General features: G+C 42.7%; 1 protein-coding gene across 2 annotated transcripts in view; it reads left to right on the forward strand.

Moving 5' to 3' along the window:
• The window catches only part of kcnn3 (potassium intermediate/small conductance calcium-activated channel, subfamily N, member 3), a 64,636-nt gene extending 45,541 nt beyond the window's left edge, over positions 1-19,095 (forward strand). For both annotated transcript variants that reach the window (XM_033639638.2, XM_033639637.2), the window contains exons 7-10: positions 3,119-3,229; positions 13,793-13,920; positions 17,372-17,441; positions 18,394-19,095. In XM_033639638.2, coding sequence (XP_033495529.2) covers positions 3,119-3,229; positions 13,793-13,920; positions 17,372-17,441; positions 18,394-18,825 — 741 coding nt within the window. In that variant the 3' untranslated portion in view covers positions 18,826-19,095. The remainder of the gene's footprint in view (positions 1-3,118; positions 3,230-13,792; positions 13,921-17,371; positions 17,442-18,393) is intronic.
• The last annotated feature ends 441 nt before the right edge of the window (positions 19,096-19,536 follow it).

Consider the following 19,536-nt stretch of genomic DNA (forward strand, 5'->3'; position numbering starts at 1 on the left):
GGGGTGTGGCGTCACGATTGACAGCTGTGTGTGCCAGTCGCTATACTTACGATCAATAGCCTTGCTCGTGACTGGTGGTACAGCAGGATCTTGATACCATGGAGATAGCTACTGTGCAGTCTATGGCTCCAATTGACATCACCAGCGCAAGATGGCAGTGGCCATATCAGAGATATTTTGCCTTCATTTTTGTACAGTGGGAGGAAGCGGAGATGTGTCGTCCATCTTTATTTGCAGTAAGTGTACCATCGCAAGGATATATTATTCATAGCAGTGGTCCGCTATTCAGAAATGTCAGACTGTCGAATGCCGTTATCTACCAATCAGAATTGAGTGTTCAACAAAGCCATGTAATTAAAACAGAAAATGAATGACAATAGAGTAAAACGTGGTTTTAGTTATCTAAATTATGTCTTCAAAGGAGACATTTTGATTGTTGACAAGCACTGTGCATTAGCAACACTTAATAATTGCCTCATCTCTGTATAAAATGACATCATGGTGTGTTAAAAAACCATCAATGAAGTGTTTGTGTACTGCTTAAAAATGCCAAATTAAGGGGGGGTAATTTAAGGTTACAGTATGTAAGTCATAGCGGGTGTAGCGGCATCTAGTAATATATAAATTTCTCCTGGTAAGAATTCCTTTAGTGTTTGTTTGTCAGGAGGTTTTTACCAGGAACAGAATTATCCGCAGCGGTCTGTTCCTCTCCAAAACAAACAGACTCGATGATTAAAACTGATACAAACACTAAATAAAGCAGGTTCATGTTAAAAAAAAAAGTTTTCTGATACTGCTTGTTGCAAAGCGCATGCTAACTACGGTGGCTAATGTGAAAATGGGAATATGCAGAATTCCTGTGGCCCTATCTAGACCAGTGTTTGGTTTGTCTGTACTGGGCTACTGTAGATACACAGAGCTACAATATGGCAATCGCTGTAGACAAGGATGCACTTCCTATGTAGATATAAACGGCTCATTCTAAGGTAACAAAAATGTAATGATTTTCAGGTGACTACACACTAACGAAAACATAATATTACATTTCATTTCTGCCAACCTATCCCCCTAATTCCTACACACTGGATCTTTAATGTAAAGTCTTACCATATGAATCTCTCTCTCTCTGTTTGTGTCTGTCTTTCATTTGCGACTACCTCCTGATACACTGTAGTTCTGGAAGGGTCATCAGGTTAAAGAGATGCAGAGTAGTTGCCATTACAAACCTATTTTGTGCTTTTGTCTGCCTCTAAGTGCTTGTTTTGTGCACTCCAATTGAGCAAATTAAATGTCACATTTTTGATGTAGCAAACATCTTCCCCTCTTTCGTCTGCGAGTTCCTGCTGACCTGTTTGGGAAACCATTTTCCACTGCACGAACCTTGAAGAGATGCAGTTGTTACCTGGAGTGGGTGGATGTTGCACAGGAGCACAGATGGGTGATTCCCCTCTTTTCTGACAGCGATGTAGACGGCTGCTGCTGTAGCCGAGGAGGCGAGGGAAACACCCGGGTGTATGAAACAAATCACAGCAGCGCAGCCATCATCAGCCATGTCACTCTGTGGAGATTGCACAGGGAACCCTGCTGAAATCAAATGGATGCGGGCGTATACACAAACAAACTCTCATACACTCACTCGCACGCACTCACCAGCACACGCACGCACATACACACATATCCTGCCATGGCAAATCAATCAGCGCCCTGCTGTTTTTGACCGAGAGGACAATTTTGAAAGCATACACAGTTGGGTACATGCACAATATACTGCACTTGTACATACTGTACCATAGCAATTCATCAAAGGCTGTTTTCCCTAAAGCACAGACATGTATGAACGCTCGAAGGGTTTTCCATCGGCACTCATCATATTTTATTCATAGTTTCTGAATAAACACAAATAGAGTGGATGAGTGTATAGACGTGGGCACTAATGCCTGTTTGTTTGCGTTACATTTTACTGAACCCAGCCAAAGTTATTTTTGGCAAACCTGTCTTATCGTTCGAGAGTGTGCACGATGAAGTCCTGGCTATTTCCTACACGCTTCAAAATGTTGCATGCTCCCTCGCTCCCGCTCTCTAACTCCTCTCCTTATATATATCTCTTTTATTCTCTCCCGTCCTTTCTCCGCACACACTCTCAAGCAGGAAGGAAGAGCACTCATACATTTTCATTAAACACTCTTAATCTTAATGCGTTACTTATCAGGAGATATGTGACCTCATTAACATTGCCTTCTTCTCCATCTTTCTCTCCTCCTATTCTGTGCACACACCCTCGCCTCCTGCATTCAACCCTCCATCCAGCCGCCCTCTGTGTTTTCTCCCTTCCCCATTTATATTTACTCATAGCTCTTCACTCTCTTTATCTTTTCCTACCTTTTTTTTTTTTTTTCCCTCTCGGTGCCTGCCCCTTCAGAGGAACCTGTGAGCACTCAACAGCCCCACTCAAAACAGTGTCTAATCTGGAAGTTAATTAAGTCTGTCTTCCTCCCTGTGTTCCTGCTCCTCTTCTCCTCTCAAGCATGCCTTTCTGGTTGAGAGACTGCTGTCAGTCTCTCCCACATGAATTTGCCGTTATGTCCCATGTGGGTCGAGCTGGAATACAGACAAACCGGTCCAAGTTACATACTTTTACACTTCCTGCAGGCCTCGAGCCTCTTGTGACAGGAGAAGACTGACACCACGTAATTCAAACTGACAGCACCCAATTAAATGAAATTAGGTGGTGTCAATCTTTGATGTGTTTTTTTTTTTTTTTTTTTTTTTTTACTCTATAAGGGAGATGTTTTTTTCAGCTCCATATAGAGGCGATATAGAAGGGATCTCACACCAGATGGATTGGGAGTTAAAATAGACTTGGCTTGCCGCTCAACATGAGGAAATGTGGATCTGGAACAGCGCTATCCCTCTTAATCCTCTCCTCTCTCCCATTCACTTCTCCTTCTGTCATGCGGCTCCTTTCCTCATATTTGTCCTCGTTCCCTTCAATCATCTGGGCTAATTCCCCGGCCAAAAGCCACCGATTTACCAATTCCTCCTCTTTACTGACTGACTCAGTGCTCTGTTTTCTCCTCCTCCTCCTCCTCCCTCCCTCCCTCTCTCTCCTCTCTCTCAGGGTGCAGGCTGTACAGCTCTGGTGGTTGCCGTGGTAGCCAGGAAGCTGGAGCTGACCAAGGCCGAGAAACACGTACACAACTTCATGATGGACACGCAGCTCACCAAGAGGGTGTGTAGGCTTGTGTGGAGTGAATGAGTGTGTCTTGCAGAAAATATAGCAAAACTATCATGTGTAAAAGAAAGCACACATTCTCTGAGTGGGACTCTAACACAACTGTATTTATAAAAGTATAGTTTTTATCTGTAATCTTCCATATGGGCAAATTTACTATATTTTCAGAGTTCTTTGGGATTGAAGACAAGGGGTGTGAGAGCCCGGCTAAACGGCTTGTCCTTTCACTGCCCCTCCTTCACCCTCCCCAACTACTACATCACACTATCACCCTGTATTGTTGTGACAGAGTGCCATGTTATTTGAGTGAGTGAAGGCAATAAAAGGTCATCTCTTTCTCGCTCTCTCTGTTCTGCTCCCTCACTTACCGTCTCCCTCCATCTTCCCGATCTTTTACCTCCCACATGGCCGTCCCTCCACCCTACCTCTTCCCCTCTCCGCTGACATTTGTCTCGCTTACAGTAAATCCCTTTTCACTCTCTCCCTCTGTCTTTCTATCTGTCACCTTCGCTCCTCTCCCTCCTTTTGTCCTTGCCCCCTCCCTGCCTCCTTCCCTCCATCTCTCACGCCCTCCCTCCTTTGGTCCTTTTCAATTTTTCATACAGTTGAAAGACCCAAGTTTTAAAAATAGCTCCCATATCAAATATGTAGGGTACATTATGGCAGCAGGGTATCTGGGTGACAGAACGTGGTTGGGTTATCAATAATTGCAGTGTGGATAAAATATCGACACAGACGCTGGAGAGACTCCCCGCTGGAGCCTGGCTCTCACCTCACCTTCCTGCAGGTTCTGGCCATGTCAGCCAGAATGTGTTTTCACAAAGTGTTTAACACCTTCAGGGTGTGTGTGTGTGTGTGTGTGTCAGCGGACCATCTAAAGCAGCAGTTCCCAACCTTTTACCCCCATATATATTTGGGGGCAGCCGTGGTTCAGGAGGTATAGTGGTCATCTGCCAATCAGAAGGACAGTGATTGGATCCTTGACCCTGCAGTCTTCATGCCGAAGTGTGTCAAAGTGTCCTTGGGCAAGACACGTAACCTCAAAGCCCTGAATGGAGGAATGGATTTTAAACAGGTTTTTATTTATCAGCATTTATAATATAAAAATGGATACTGTTACAATATTTTTTATGTAAGTACATAGTGGTCTTGGAGGCTTTTTTGTTATTTTTATCAATGCTAGCAATGGTGGGTCAGTCTACGGGTCAGTCAATCCAACCCTTTGGTCCACACTGAAATATCTCAGCAGCTATTGGATATATTTGTAGTTCCCAGAAGATGAATCCTGATGGTTTGGTGATGGGTTTCCCTCTAGATCTGTCAACAAGTGGACATATTTGGCTTTTAGTTGAATACCTTGACTACTCATGGATATATTGACATGAAATTAGCTTTGGCTGTACTTAGTATTTTGAGCTTAACAGCAAGCTAAGTTGGTGGGCATTGTAAGCGTTACACGTAATTGACATCTTGGATGTTTAAAGAGAACTAGTCACAGGAAGAGGGCACTGGGCTTGTAGGTCACATGATGCCAGTGGGTCCAATAAGACCTTTTCTCATAGACATCCATTGTGAAAGAGACATAATAGTTTTTAGGTACTTCCTTGAATGACCACTTAAATAGCTCTTAAATCATCCATCCATTTCCTGTAATTGCTTGTCTTCTTAAGGATTGTGGGGGGGCTACAGCCAATCCCAGCTAACACTGTGCAAGAGGCGAGGTACACCCTGTACAGGACGCCAGACTATCACAAGGCTGACACATAGAAACAGACAACCGTTGACGCTAACATTCACACACCAATTAACCTCACCTGCATGTCTTTGGACTGTGGGAGGAAGCCAGAGAACATGGAAAATAAACCCACGCTAACACGGGGCGAACATGTGAAGTCAGCAGAGAAGGGTCCAAAAATGGGTTCAAATCTGGAACCTTCTGTGAGACGACAGTCCTAACCACTGCACCATCGCGCAGCCCTAATGTGAATCATTATGTCCTAAAAGTTGTAAAATTTGTGTGAGTGAGCCCTAGACCAAGAGGTTAGGAGGTGGAATTAGAGGAAACACGAAACATAGTGCGCCTGCTCTATGGGCCCCAGGAAATGGAAGATCCGGGTAATTTTATACCTGCGAGTCCAACTTTTTTTGGCTTCATGCGCCACGGAGCAACTTTTATAGGAATGAACAGGGCCCTGTCTCCATCACTGTATCCAGTTTTATTTATACATCCATGCTTGACATCAGCATATTAGCATAGTCATTGTTAGCATATTAGCATGCTTGTGTTAGCATTTAACGCTTGCATTGCTGTAGACTCTTGTTTCAGTAGGTTTAATCAAGTTTGCGTTCATGCTGCTCATACAAATGAAAACTTTTTACAAATGACAGTTGGAGACCTTATACAGTTAATTTATTTGCGGCTTTTACTAGCTATACCAGCTTCCTAACTATTCTTTGTAGCTGCTCATGGTATTCAGGTGTAACAGTACAACAGACTCAAGTTGGTTGGAGGCATGTCCTGTGGAGTTGTGTTACCGTAGCTGGTTGTTGTGACTGTAAATATACTAAAGAAGAGCCTCAGGCTAATTTGTAATCCATTTCTAGGTTTATTTTGCTGATGAACACGTACAATATGTGGATATATTTTAAATCAAGTCATAATTAGTTTTCCAAATTTGTTAAGCTATTCTACAATCTTTCTAAGTACCCCCCTGGCAACTGTAATCTCATGCTTCTTTAATCTTTAATTTTTAAATAAAAATTACAGATGGGTGACAAAGTGAAGGAAAAAACTAAATTGTTTTAGAATAGAGTCAGACCACCATGAGCCTCAAAAACAGCTTTAGTGCTCTGTCTGTGGAGCTCTAATGAAGGGAGGAACACCAGTAATTCACAAGACAGTCCCTCATTTATAAATATACAATCTTTATTTAAACTCTTTGAGATCAAGATCTTTTTTGTTACAGAGACATGAGTACAACAGTTAGGAGGAAAAACAAACACAGCCAGACTTAACAAAGGACATATAGCATCAGTCACAAATATCACTAGATAGATTGAAGATGACAGCTTATATCTTGTCATTTGGTGTCTTACATGTTGGTCAAGATCTTAGGTTTTCAGCTGGGTTTAGATCTGGTGACTGTGAAAGCTGTAGCCTTTTATTCACCTCATTTTCATATTAACCAAACCATTCATGACGTTTCTCCATACACATGTGCTGGCTTGGTTTGACATCAGCAGGGATTTGCGTCTCCATTTCAACAGGCTCCCCAACTGAAGGTATGCCTTTAAGTGATAACGCGCTTATCTTGAGTCATTAAGGTTTAAAAGCAGCGGACTGATCCACGGCTAAAGGTCCCCCGTTATTTTGCAGCAAGTATTTTACCATCACATACTGTAGCACGGCAGATAAAAGAAGTTAACCTGTTGGAGGTGAGCTGGTTGCAGAGGTGCAGTGAGAGCCTGCTGTCTGCAGCTCTTTATCACACACACTGTGACTGTTTCTGCTTGGACTGCTCCTTCCCAGACGTGTTTTTATTGAAGAATAGCTTCCAACAAAGTTCCGCTAATTCTGTGGTAAAGACATTTCATGTCCTGTAGATTCTGAACAATAAAGGTACCCTGTTTTTTTTTCATTCGTCAGCAAGATTTCATTGGTTGCTTAGTCGCAGAAAAAAAACAAACAAACAAAAAAAAAAACATATGACTGGACCATGTGGGAATTTAATTTGAAAGGACAGAAACAGGAAGAGGCCACGCTCAGCAGTCAGACAGGAGTCACGTTACAAACCAATCACAGCCGACAGATATCTTTCCCTTCTTCTGTAAATATTCAGTCTGATAAATACGGAAAAGTTGATCATGTTAGTGCAGGGCTACCCACAGCTTTACATCTGTCCCACAGACGACAGGCCTACACACTTATAAACAGCTCCTGGAAGAAGATCAGCTCTGCACTCAAGTGTGGGATCATTTTGAGAAGGTGAAGGACGAACCCAAGGTGATATGTAAACTTATCTTCACTGGTCGACTACAAACATGACGTATCATCTGAAACATGGAAGTAGCTACATGCCCATTAGCCCACAGCGTCACTAACAGGCGGCTCGCTCAGTGTGTGACGTGCACTTGTAGATAAAATATAGGCCTATATTAATGAAGGTTCATTAGTATGGTTTTGTATTTCTCTGTAATGTAGCACAGTGTTAACAGTGTTACTGATACTATTCTTTCTCACACCTTGATCTCAAACCAACAAATTGGTGTAGCCTGGTTTCACTCAGCGCAGCCAAATGTGCCAGTGGAAAAGCCCTATCAGTGAGCCCTGGTGCACAGAAGCATCTGCATGTGATGTGTCCACTCTCTTATTCAGGTTTTCCCTTTAATTTGTCCCCCGTCTGTATATTCTTTGTAATTTTTTTAATGAAGTCGAGTGCCGTTCATTACATACATACAGATCAAAGTGATGTCTATCACCCCCTAGATAAGGGAGAAGATCATGCCATACATTTTGAAAAGAGCGTTGTCTTCAATAAAGTGAAGCACTATCTTAACAAAGGCAGTCATCAAGTAAGGGAGGCGCCAAACAGGATCTTCATTCAACACAATGCAGCGTGCTGCTTGGTGACATTTCCTTCAAAGGGTCTCCGGTTTATGCGGTGGTAATTGTCTCATGCCCTCTATTACTGAGAGAGCAATGATTGAAGCTGTTGTATGCACATTGATTTACATGGCTGGGGCCATTCTCTGCCATATCATCGTAACAACAGAATACAATCACTCAAGGCTTTATAATGAATAATGCAGCGATAGACTTTACATCCTGCTGTCATCGTATGTGCACGCACACACACAAATAGACACAAAAGCACACCCACTGGCTTTCTACATCAGTGAAATGGCGTTTCCTTCCCTTTGAAGGATTATCAAGAATGTCAATTAAATGCCAATCAGCATCGCTCTTAGCCAGTGGACTGTGTTGCTGGTAGTGTCTGTGTTTGATGTCATTGTCTTTATCTTTTACATGTGTGTTGTGTAAGAAAAAAAGTGTTGGGTGTGGTTGCACAGAGCTGGAGCCCTAAAACTGCAGGCAAACTAACTTCCTTAGACATCTGTGTACCGCACAGATCATTTTTAGTTCAAATGTGTGCAGTATTTTTTGACACTCTCTGACACATACTTCAAAATATTTTCACTTTCCATCATTTGCGTGTTCTCTGCTTTCATCCTCAGATCAGATTTTTAGACGCGGCTGACAAGACGGAAATCTTGAAATCTTGTGTGGTGCAGATTGGGTGCAGAGGACCTGATAACCTTATCAAGGAGGATGATGTGCTTTAAAAACATCCTTTAAAGTTCAATATGCAGGGTTAATTTTCATGCAGTGTTCAGTGAAGTGTTTCTCTCCCTTTGATAGGATTATTACAGATGTTAATTACATAACAGTTAACACAGCCCCTAAGTCGCCCATGTGTGTGTGTGGTTGTTAGGTTTGATGTCAGGACTGTGTTGTCTTGATGCAGAGCGTTAAAGGTGTGTTTGTAAAAGGCTGGCACTCGGGTTGCAGCTCTGTACTGTGTTTTCACACTGAAGTATTGGTTAATTTAAAGCGCTGCTGAAAGTCCATCTGGTCAGAACATCTCCCTGAATGTCCACAGAGCGCTCTCGACACTGAAAAAGCAGGACACACTTACTGTAGGCGCTAAGTCAGTGGAGTGGAGTGGCGCGTCCTTCCTTTTGATAGCTTCACCATGTCAATTAAATGCCATTCATTGAAGCAATAAGCCAATTGAGCATGTGAATATGACTGTTTCTGAGGTCAGTGCTTTTACTTCAAGCTTATTGAAGTCATGTTGCAAAGCTGAAAATTTTATCTTTCTATAGATTTGCACTGCGACTGTGTATTCTGCCTCCACTCTGGCTGATTGGTTAAATCAGAGCACTCTTAGCAGTCCCTGTGGCATATTCAGAGCTTCGCCCTCTCTGAATATTCAAAGTGCACTCTGGGCTCCGGCCAAGGAGGAGGTGCTGCAGTGCCTTCCAATGTTTACACCACTAGCCAAATGGGAGCAATCTAACCCCCGAAGATTTTCTCTGCTTAGCTAGCTTTCACTCCACACAGTAAAAATAACTCCCCTTTCCGACAGCCTTTTAATTCACACGCAAGCCAGATGGATCAGTATTAGTGCGGACGTATTGTGACATCGACAGAAAATTAACTTGACACCCAGTGAGTGCATTTACACATCCCTCTGATGTTTTCACTTTTTACCAACTGAACCTGAGTGCACTCTTCTTTTTAATGGAGCGCTGTCTGGATCTGACCTCATTCAGGAGACACACAACGTATAAAAGAAGCCAATTATTATTTTAATGATTTCATTGATTTGTTTGAGCTACCGTCCTTTAGTTTGTGTGCATTTATAGATCTATAATGGTGTGTGTGTGTGTGTGTGTGTGTGTGTGTGTGTGTGCCTTGTGTCTTCCCTGTGTCATCATTCCTGTGGGGGGAAGGTCGGAGCAGGTAAAGCCACATGTCGCTGTGGCACATGGATGAGGTGGGAGGTTGTTGCCAAGGTAATTGGTTTGTGTGTTTATGTTTTCGGCTCTCCTAGAGAACAGCATTGCATCTCAAGCACCATGGCACCTAATTAGTAAATGCATTCTTAGGTCATCAAGACTCTCCTGGGTTGGAAGGGTCAGGTGCCTCAGTTTTCCCTCTGATCTTAAAAAATCATCTTCATCGCTACAGAAAATAAAGAGAAAACAATCCTGGGTTTTTTCCTTTTCCCCAGCCCAGTTCTTATTTTTTACCATCTGATGTCTAAATATTTGAAAAAAAAAACCCTACTGTTTTTAATTATGTCTGTGGGATTTCTAAAAGTATTTCTTTTTGTACTGATTGACTTATACTCCATAATGTCATCAACCACCCAACATGCTGAGGTGTGGGAACCCCTTGTCTTAACAGATTTCTCATGTACCTGCCATAAGGTGTGCCATGCAGGGGAGCAACCAGAACAGATCTTTGACCCAAACCAGCCATATGGTCCCAACATGGTTGCCCAAGTACATGCCATATGGTCCAGGAATAGCTGCCGCTGCTGTCGTTTGGCTTCTCATGGAGTATTCTTAGCGGCTCATGTTGAGTCTTTTATTTTTGTAAATGGACTCAGTTCCTACTTTAACTCCCAGGAGGAGAGGGAAAGAAAAAATAAAGAGGGGGTGGTGGGGGGAATACCTGTAAGACACAAACAGTGTGGTATTATTAGTCCCTGTCGTTTGCATGCAGAGCAGTCCCCGGTTTTTAAATCAAGGGTGAATCTTTGGCATCATCTAATTAAATGCCCTGAAGCAGTGCAACAGGCTCCCTCTGCACTGCTGGACAGATTTTGGAAGTTTGTGTGAGAACTTCAACAGTGAGCAGGCCGGATGGACACAAGATGCCATCGTTCATCATATTTCACTCCCCCTGCAGTGATTAATCAACTGATAAATGGGATTTGACATATCAATTTACCAACGGGCCTGTAGATATGAGGGGTTTTATATGTGCTCCTCAGTAACCTGGCCCATGATTAAAACTGGAGATAAGACATAATCCAGGCAAATTAACTTTTTGTTTACAATCACTGACATTCGGTTGCAAATATCCTCTCCAACAGTGTGAGCCGTGGTGATTTTAAATTTTACGTTACACTATCTAAATCCTCATAAAGACTCTCACAGATATCTCAAAATTCATCACTTTGTAGAATATCTTTTTAGGAAGAACAGGATCCGCTTGAACCTGTCAGGATTAGAAATTGCCATGGTCCTGGCCGAACCTCTCAAGAGAATAATCTCAGAGATTTATGCCCTACTGTAGTACTCTGATTCTTCATCTTATGATTCCCTGAAGCCGAACGGGATCTGGAGGTTACACTTAGTTCTGCAGATTGGACCAAGATTTGCAACAGAATCTTGTCAAAATGTACTTCAACTTCTATACAGGAACAAAACTTAAAATGTTGGTGCGGTGGTCTGCTCTGCAGGTCCCCACGATTGGCATGTGACTATCACAGATAACGGCTACTCTCGCTGTGGAGAAAGTGACTCATCTCAATCATAAATCGTCCAAATCATCCTTTGGAAACCCTTTCATTCCTTCCTGCAGAGACTCTGACTTGCTTGTCCCTGGAAGGCAATGACTAATTGTTTTATCTGCAAGTGCTATTGATTGATTTATTCACAGACAATTTATTTGTTAATATTTTTTATCTTTTTCTTTTTTTCCTCTTTCAATTTAATTTTTATATCTTGGAGTGCCTGTTGTTGGTTTGGGGTGGGATTTTTTGTGTGTATGTATCAATCAGCAACCTCCAGGGCTGAAAAATGGAGCCAACGTCTTAGTGCCAAAAACTGCAGTACCTCTAATGGCCACTTGAGGCTGGCTCCAAAAGTGAGTCAATTCCCATAGACCTCCATGTTAAAATGCCCAACTTTACAGCAGAAATAAACATGTTTACAACCTGGCAGAAAAAACTGTTTTGGTCTCTATAGCTACTATCAATATTCATGACAGCTGTACAGGGGCTGAATTTTTATATAACTTAACCATTTACATTTTATTAAGGCTTAAAGTTACACGTATTTAAGAGCGGGGCAGCTTGAGTGACAGGCTGTCTGTAAGGCGTCACTACACTCTTTGAGTTAAATCCACCCCTCGCTCCACTACAGCCCCAACCTCTTGTCCAAATATGGTCATTCCTGACTACAAGAAAAAACTCAAGGCTTCAAAACAGGAGCCGTCGTACATTATTTTATACAGTCCATGATATATATATTTATTACATGTATATATATACATCTACGTTTCTTTTGTTGATGCTGAAGGTTGCGTTTTGTTACAATCAAAAATCAATTTAAAAAACACTATTTGAAAAAATGCATTGCGACCGTGAAGATATCAGCAGTGATGTCGGTGTATGGTGCCAAAGCCTGACTAACAACATGTCTTCATTTTGATGATGCCTCTTTAGGAACTTTGCAGCTCTGTCAGTGCCTGTCCTTCCTACACGGATGGGAGTTCTGTAATCCTATTGATACACACTGGGGGATGAGGCTCAGAGGGAGAAACACGGGATGGCAGGCTTTACCTTTCTCCAGCCCTAGATTTACATCCAAATCCCATTGGTCATGGCGTGTGAACTGAACACATTATATAATTTTTATTTGGTGGGTTTATTTACATGAGATTTACATATAACGTATCAGTGGGCAAGCTGCATAAAAGTAAGAATTAATAAGTTCGTAATGCTTACTGTCAGAAAGAGTGATTGGTAACATGAGTAGTTAGCTGCATGACTCCATCACCTGGAGGGGTTTTATATATCATCTATAGTATGTTGGATTAGCTCTTTTAGATTTGACTTCCTCCGTGTCATTGAAAACACATCTGCAAGGCCCAGGGCCTCCTACTCTCTTCATCTGTGGCCAATAGTGTGTGTTTGTCTGCATGTGTTTACGTGTAGGCGTGTATGTGTGTGAGCAGTCCTTGACTGCGGTGGATAGGTGCTGATTAGCCAAGCTGCCGGGGTCTTTTGTGCTCCTCAGACGGGGGTATAATTGTTCTTTGTTCAGTGCTCAGCATCTCTTTGAAGTCTCTCATTCAATTTATGTCCTTACAGATTCTCTCTCCCTTCTCTATGTTATCCACCCGCGCTTTTTTTTTTTTTTTTTTGCTGGGTGTCAGACCCCTGGGTTGTAATTACATAGCAACCTATAGAGATGTATCATACAGGAAAGATAGTTGAACATGTATGGATGTAAATTAATGTGACAGAATCATGATCCTTGTCCACAGAAATCGACGTGAAGCCATTTCATGAAATCACAGCAATCACATGTTCAGATGGTACATATTAAAAACAACTGAAGCCCATGTCCAGTAAACCGTAGAAAATTGGCCACTTTGCTATTAACACTGGGTGGCTATCAGGCTTTCCATGAGTGAGCATCATTACATAGGCTATTCCTGTAATATGTCTCATCTGCAGGGACGAGCACCGTCTTTGACAGCTAGTTTAAGAGCAGCAACTCATGCCGCCATTGTTTCTTTCAGTTGCTGTCATAATTAAATGGAAGATCACTGCTTCTAATGAACTGCAGTTGTACTCTAGTGAATTACTTCCAACCATCCGAGATAATGCAGCCCCTTAGAGTTAGTCTAACATATAATGTGGCATATAGACAGACCAAGAGAGGAGAGAAGTGTGTGTGAGGGAGAGACTCCTGTTGGTTCTCATTGCCAAATCTCCCTAAGGAGAGAGCTGTTTATGCGCGCATGAAAAGCATTGGCAAGCAAGCCGGTGTGTAGAGAGAGACAGAGAGAATGAGGGCAGCCTCTAAGAAGAGAACGATGGTTTAGGTTTTTTTTTTCTTTGCTGGGAGACAATGGAGAATGGAGGGAAAAAGAGAAAGACACCAGGGCTGGGTAAACCTGTTGCCTGCTTCAGTTGCCAAGGGCTACCTGTTGCTAACAACGTGTGCGTATGTGTGTTTATTGTCTGCGAGCAGATAAAGAACGCAGCGGCTAACGTGCTGAGGGAAACCTGGCTCATCTACAAACACACCAAGCTGATGAAGAAGATCGACCACTCCAGAGTCCGCAAACACCAGCGGAAGTTCCTCCAGGCTATACATCAGTGAGACACCACACCTTACACCCACACGCTGAAAAAAAAACACACATGCACACAAGCACATGCACACAACAGTGCTGCTGAGCTGATGAAGCCTTTGAAATCAGCTGTACTTTCTATCCACCCACAAGTTGAATCAACGCTGATAATCAGATAAATGCATGAATCCTTGCACACACACACACACACACACACACACACAAAGATGCACACAGACACACAAAATGAATCATCATCTGCTAAAGGGCAGGTTCACTCCAGGCAAATACAGTTGTGGGACTGGATAATGAGTGCATTGTGTACTCTACTTAGGAGTGTTGTTGGCGATACAAAGACATATAGCAGAACTTAAAGGAGCAGTGTGTAAGATATAGTGACATTTAGTGGTGACAATAGCAGATTGCGACCAACTGAAACTTCTCCCCGTTAGAATACCTTCAGTGTTCTTTGTTCAGGAGGTTTTTCCCCTAAGCCAAATTATCCACAGAGGTCTCTTCCACTCCTAAACAAACGTACCAGGTAATTAAAACACTGAATAAAGCAATTTCACATTACAAATCAGTGTTTTTCTGACACTCTTGTCGTAGTGAATGGCCCTATCTAGAGCCAGTGTTTGGTTTGTATGTTCTATGCTACTGTAGAAACATGGCAGTGCAACATGGCGATCTCTGTGGACGAGGACCCGCTCCCTATATAGATATAAACAGCTCATTCTAAGATAACGAAAACACAACAATTCGTATTTTCAAGTGACTATACTCTAAAGAAAACATACTTATTGTATTATATTCCATTTCAGCCTATATATCCCCCTAAATCCTACACACTGGACCTTTATTAAAGGTCTGTGTTGTTATCTATTCTGTCTCCAACAACCATCCCAGTGTTCATGCACTTAAAAAATATCCCCCCTAAATCCCACACACTGGACCTCTAACAGTGCATTGTAATTCAGCTTCGCCATACCATTGTTTGCTTATATTTGCGTGGCCACAGGGGTGGTTGTCTTGTTAAAGGTTGTTTTACTCAAAGATTTTTGTTTATCCTCTGTCTAGCATCACAATTAAGCAGCCCTTGAACGCCGCTCACTCCTTTGATCGCAAATGCTTCGGTCTAGGCTTGTGAACATTAAACAAGTGCCTGCAAAAGCCAGAGTCAAGAGACCTAAGACTCTTTTTAATTGTGACACGGAGGGGCTAATCCTGAAGCATGTGGACTGTGGCGGAGATGAGGCTGACTCCGCGAACACAGTAACAGGGTGACTTTATGGGGATAGAGTACATTTTCTGGTTCAGTCCTGTTAACAGAGAGACACGTTCATCTGGAGGTGCGGCTTTGTGAAATCAGTCTGTGCTTCATTATCATGGAGGAAGCCACAGGGTTTATTTTATGAAAACACAGATTAGACCTTTAGTTATTATATTGTGTTTGTGAGAGTCACCAAGTCTTATTTTTAATTGGACTGAAGAAAGATGATGATTTATTTTATCTATTATCACTCCATTTCATTGATTTCCCTTTAGGCCTGATTCCCCTTAAGGCTTGTTAATATCAAAGGACTCATAATAAGCTAATCTTTAGGTAAATAATATGTTAGATGCTTTAATATTCAAAAAACACAGAATTTTTTTCACATACTGTCTGCTTGAATATACCTGTATTCACCCTTTCTGAAACACTCTGTTCTTGCATCCATCCTGAAAAAGCCCATTCTGCTCTTAATTGGTCATCTTTTCTGGTTCTTCCACATCTAAGCTCTAGTCTAGTCTGGTTTACAGGCAAAGATTTCTACATTTGGACTGTGTGCATTTGTCTCTTTGGATGGAAATCTGACATTTTACAATATGGTTCATTTAAAACTACCCTGTTTATGTACTCTAGAGCTTGAAGTCCCCATGATATTAAAAATACATTTCCCAAGTGTGTTAGTTGATATTTATATCTTGTTTTATGCCAAATATATGTCAAAAAATCTGTATCAGAGCGTTAATTCGTAGGCAGCTGGACTTGCTTGAGTTTCTTGAAGACATTTCACCTCTCATCCAAGAGGCTTCTTCAGTTCTAACATCAGTTACCGTGACCTGGATGACTGAGAATCTTCACCAACAGTATCAGAGTATTTTTACAACAAAATCACTGTCTTTTCACTGTCTGTTAAACATTTCATATATTTGATGATCCTGCACTCAGGGGAATTAATGAAAGTTCATCCAATCAAATGAGAATGTAGGCGTCTAGCTAGCCACATCAGTCATATAAATCCGCACTTCACTGTTTTGTGGGTTGTAGTGGCTAATAGAACAATATGGAAAGCATCTGTTTAGATATTCAAAACAATGTGGCAGAAGTATAATTCATTCATCTCTCCCTCCTCCTCTGCAGGTGAGGGAGGTGTGTGTGGAGCCAAAAGTCAGCTTAGCAGCGGACTCTGCTGTAGCTGCGTATCACGCTAAACTCTAAGCCTGCCCACTTTTTAGTGGTCCAATCAAATACAAATAATTTGTCTTAAATCCCTCCTGTAACTGTACGCCACTCAAATAGAGTGATGCAGGGATGAGGTTTATTTGTAGGCCAACAGGAATGTTAACATCGCACTGGTTCCTTCAACAAAAAGCCTATGGAATTTGTCCATTGGATTTTTAAATATTGCAGAAAATAAGCTCTGTGGCAAACAAAAGTTTATTACTGACACTTTTTTTCAGCAAGATAATCTTCACAAATGAACACCACTTTTATGATTTTTAAAGCTTAAATGCAATTGTCAGAAGTAAAAAGCTAACTTTAGGCAACAAACAATATACATCATGGTCGCATGATTTCAACGTCACTGCTACAGCAAAACTGTAAACTGTCAGCGTGATGTTTCTCTGTGGTCTCATGGAACCACTTTTTAAAGTCACCTAAAGTCACATGTGGGGTATTTACCAGTGTATTTCATGTCATAGAAGAAAACTGGAAGGCTCGTAAGCTAGGGTTGACCACAGACCTTATTTCAAGCATCCAACCAAAAATACTTTCTAAAAAGCCACTGACAAGGGGACAAGGGGACAAGGGCAGTGCCAAAAGGCTAACTAATTTCCGGGTTTTAGGACTCATTCCTGCGCCACTCCATAATCAGTGTCTTTTGGAAATATGTCACAGTACAGAAGCTAAAGACGCTCCAACTTCAGTTTTACAGGGACTTTAATGCCTCATTCTTATTTCAATATTAAATGTATGTATATTTTCACCCTCATTACAAAATTAGAGCATTTCAGAGCACATTGTGTTCGTGCATTCAAATCCAGCGACGCACTGCAAGTAGAAATGAAGCTGAATTAGGCAAGGTGACCGCTCCACAGTGTTGTTGTCTGGACCCAGAGGGATTAGCTCTCTGGACCGACCACTGTGTATTTATTGGGTTTCCACTTTGTGTGTGCGTGTGTTTAATGTGTGTGTGTGTATCTGTTTGCAGATTACGCAGTGTGAAAATGGAGCAGAGGAAACTCAGTGATCAGGCCAACACACTAGTAGACCTCTCAAAGGTGAGTCACACACACACACACACACACACACACACACAGGTGATACAGACACACATCTGTTCTCTTCATTTATGTAGGACATCCACTTCACAGACACATTACCATCGGACAGGTTGGTAACTCGAACCTAACATGCCTTTGCCCCCCAAAAATATACCACAACATTCCTCCGTTTCAATGATGACCTGCCCGTTTCTGTGGCTTTGTGTCTCCTAGCAACCGGAACAAGTGTTAAAACAGGGATGACTGAGTGAGAGAGAGCGAGGAGGAAATGAGAGGAGGGAGGGGAGTGCTCATGTTTTTCTGTTACCGTGTGGGTGTCTGAGTGAGAATGTGAGCGCACATGTGTGTGTGTGTGAGTGTGTGTTTGTGTGTGTGTGTGATTGTGAAAGAGAGAGAGAAATAAAGGAGAGGGATCGAGTGAATAAGCAGGAAAAAAAGATTGCGCGCGGGTGTGTGTGTTTGTGTCTTTCCAAGGAGCAATGCCTTTAGCACCAAATATTTTGCAATTATGCCATCTCAATGACTCCATCTCAATTGGCCACTTGTGCGTTTACCATGGTTACGGAAGCCAGGATGTGCAAGGCAGGGACACTCTGCTGCCTCCCTTTCATTCTCCCTCTCTTCTCTCTTATTCTCTCTTTCTTCAGAGTGTTATAACGCCCACATAGAGACTTCCCTCCAGCCTCTTCTACACTCCCGTTTCTACTCCCTCTTGGACATTTTATGCTCACTGTCTTACTCACTCCTCCCCAGCCTCAGGCTTGCCCTCTTTGCACTTTTAGTACACTCTCTAACCCCTCTCGCCGTCTCTTTCCGTCCAAATGAATCTTCTTCAAACAAGCTTTAATAAAACAACCCTGATAATACTCCTGTTTACGCATTTGCAATCTGTCTCCTTTCTTCAAAGTACTCTGTGTGCAGTGACTCATCTCCCACTCTCCTCTCACAGATGCAGAGTGTCATGTATGAGCTCATGTCAGAGCTCAACGACCGCAGCGAGGACTTGGAGCGCCAGATGCTGTCCCTGGAGCAGCGGGTGGAGCAGCTCACCGCCGGCTTCAACACCCTACCTGCCCACCTCTCGGCCACCCTCAGCGCGCAGCACGCCGCCCTGGTCCACTTGCTTCGGGAGAGGGATGCGAGGGACGGTAGAGGAGGTGGTGGTGGAGGAGGGGGAGGTGCTGTGGTCCCACTGTCTCCAGCTGCGTCTTTAGCCACTGCTTCAGCTTCAGTTTCTCCAGTCCAGGTCACATCTCCAGCACCACCCCCATCCCAAGTCCCCACGTTGGCCTTGGAGTCCCCTCTGTCGCCCCCACCTTTGAGCCCAGAGGGGAGCCTGGAGGCTTGTCCCAACCCCAACACCTGCACTTCTAGCTGCTGAAGACAGCTGTGAGGACCAGGACAGGACATATGTGGAGGGAAAACAGGGAGAGAGGAGGGGGAGAGGGGGGATGTGCCAGTCCTCTCAGTTCAGACTATAGGAGAGGAACAAGGAGGGAGGAGGAGAGAGATGGGAGGTGATCCTCTGAAACTAACGCTCCATGAGGGAGGGATGAAGACAGGACTATGAGGAGAAATAATAGGATTAAGATGGAGGGCCGGTATGAATGATGAGACATGTTAGGGACTTTGGGGCGCCTTCCTTGACGAGGGAAGGAGAAGAAAAATGGAGAAAAAATGGAGACTCTAAAATGTGTAAGGGGAGGGAGAATGTCAAGAGGGTGAGAAATGGAGGTAGAGAGGATGAGGAGGGGGAAGGAGAGAGGAGGAGAAATAACGAGGAATAATTATATGAACTCAGAGCTCCTAAATGGAATCCACTCCAATTACTGAAAAAGGGCCTTTTATTCTCTCTCTGTCTCTCTCTATCTCTCTCTATCTCTCTCTTTCTTCTTTTCTCCCCCTCTTTCCTTCCCTCTCTCCCAATCTTTCTCTCCCTTCATCAGGAATTAATGACCATGACTTTTTATCCTTATGATGTATTTTCTATCTGAATGCTAATTGTGTGTTAACGAGCATCCCTTTAACAGAAGGTTCGATCAATACGACCATGATATTAAAAAAAAAAAAAAAAAACTAGTGGCATGCACTG

Source organism: Epinephelus lanceolatus, chromosome 10 (genome assembly GCF_041903045.1).
Source record: "Epinephelus lanceolatus isolate andai-2023 chromosome 10, ASM4190304v1, whole genome shotgun sequence".
Lineage (NCBI taxonomy): Eukaryota > Metazoa > Chordata > Actinopteri > Perciformes > Serranidae > Epinephelus > Epinephelus lanceolatus.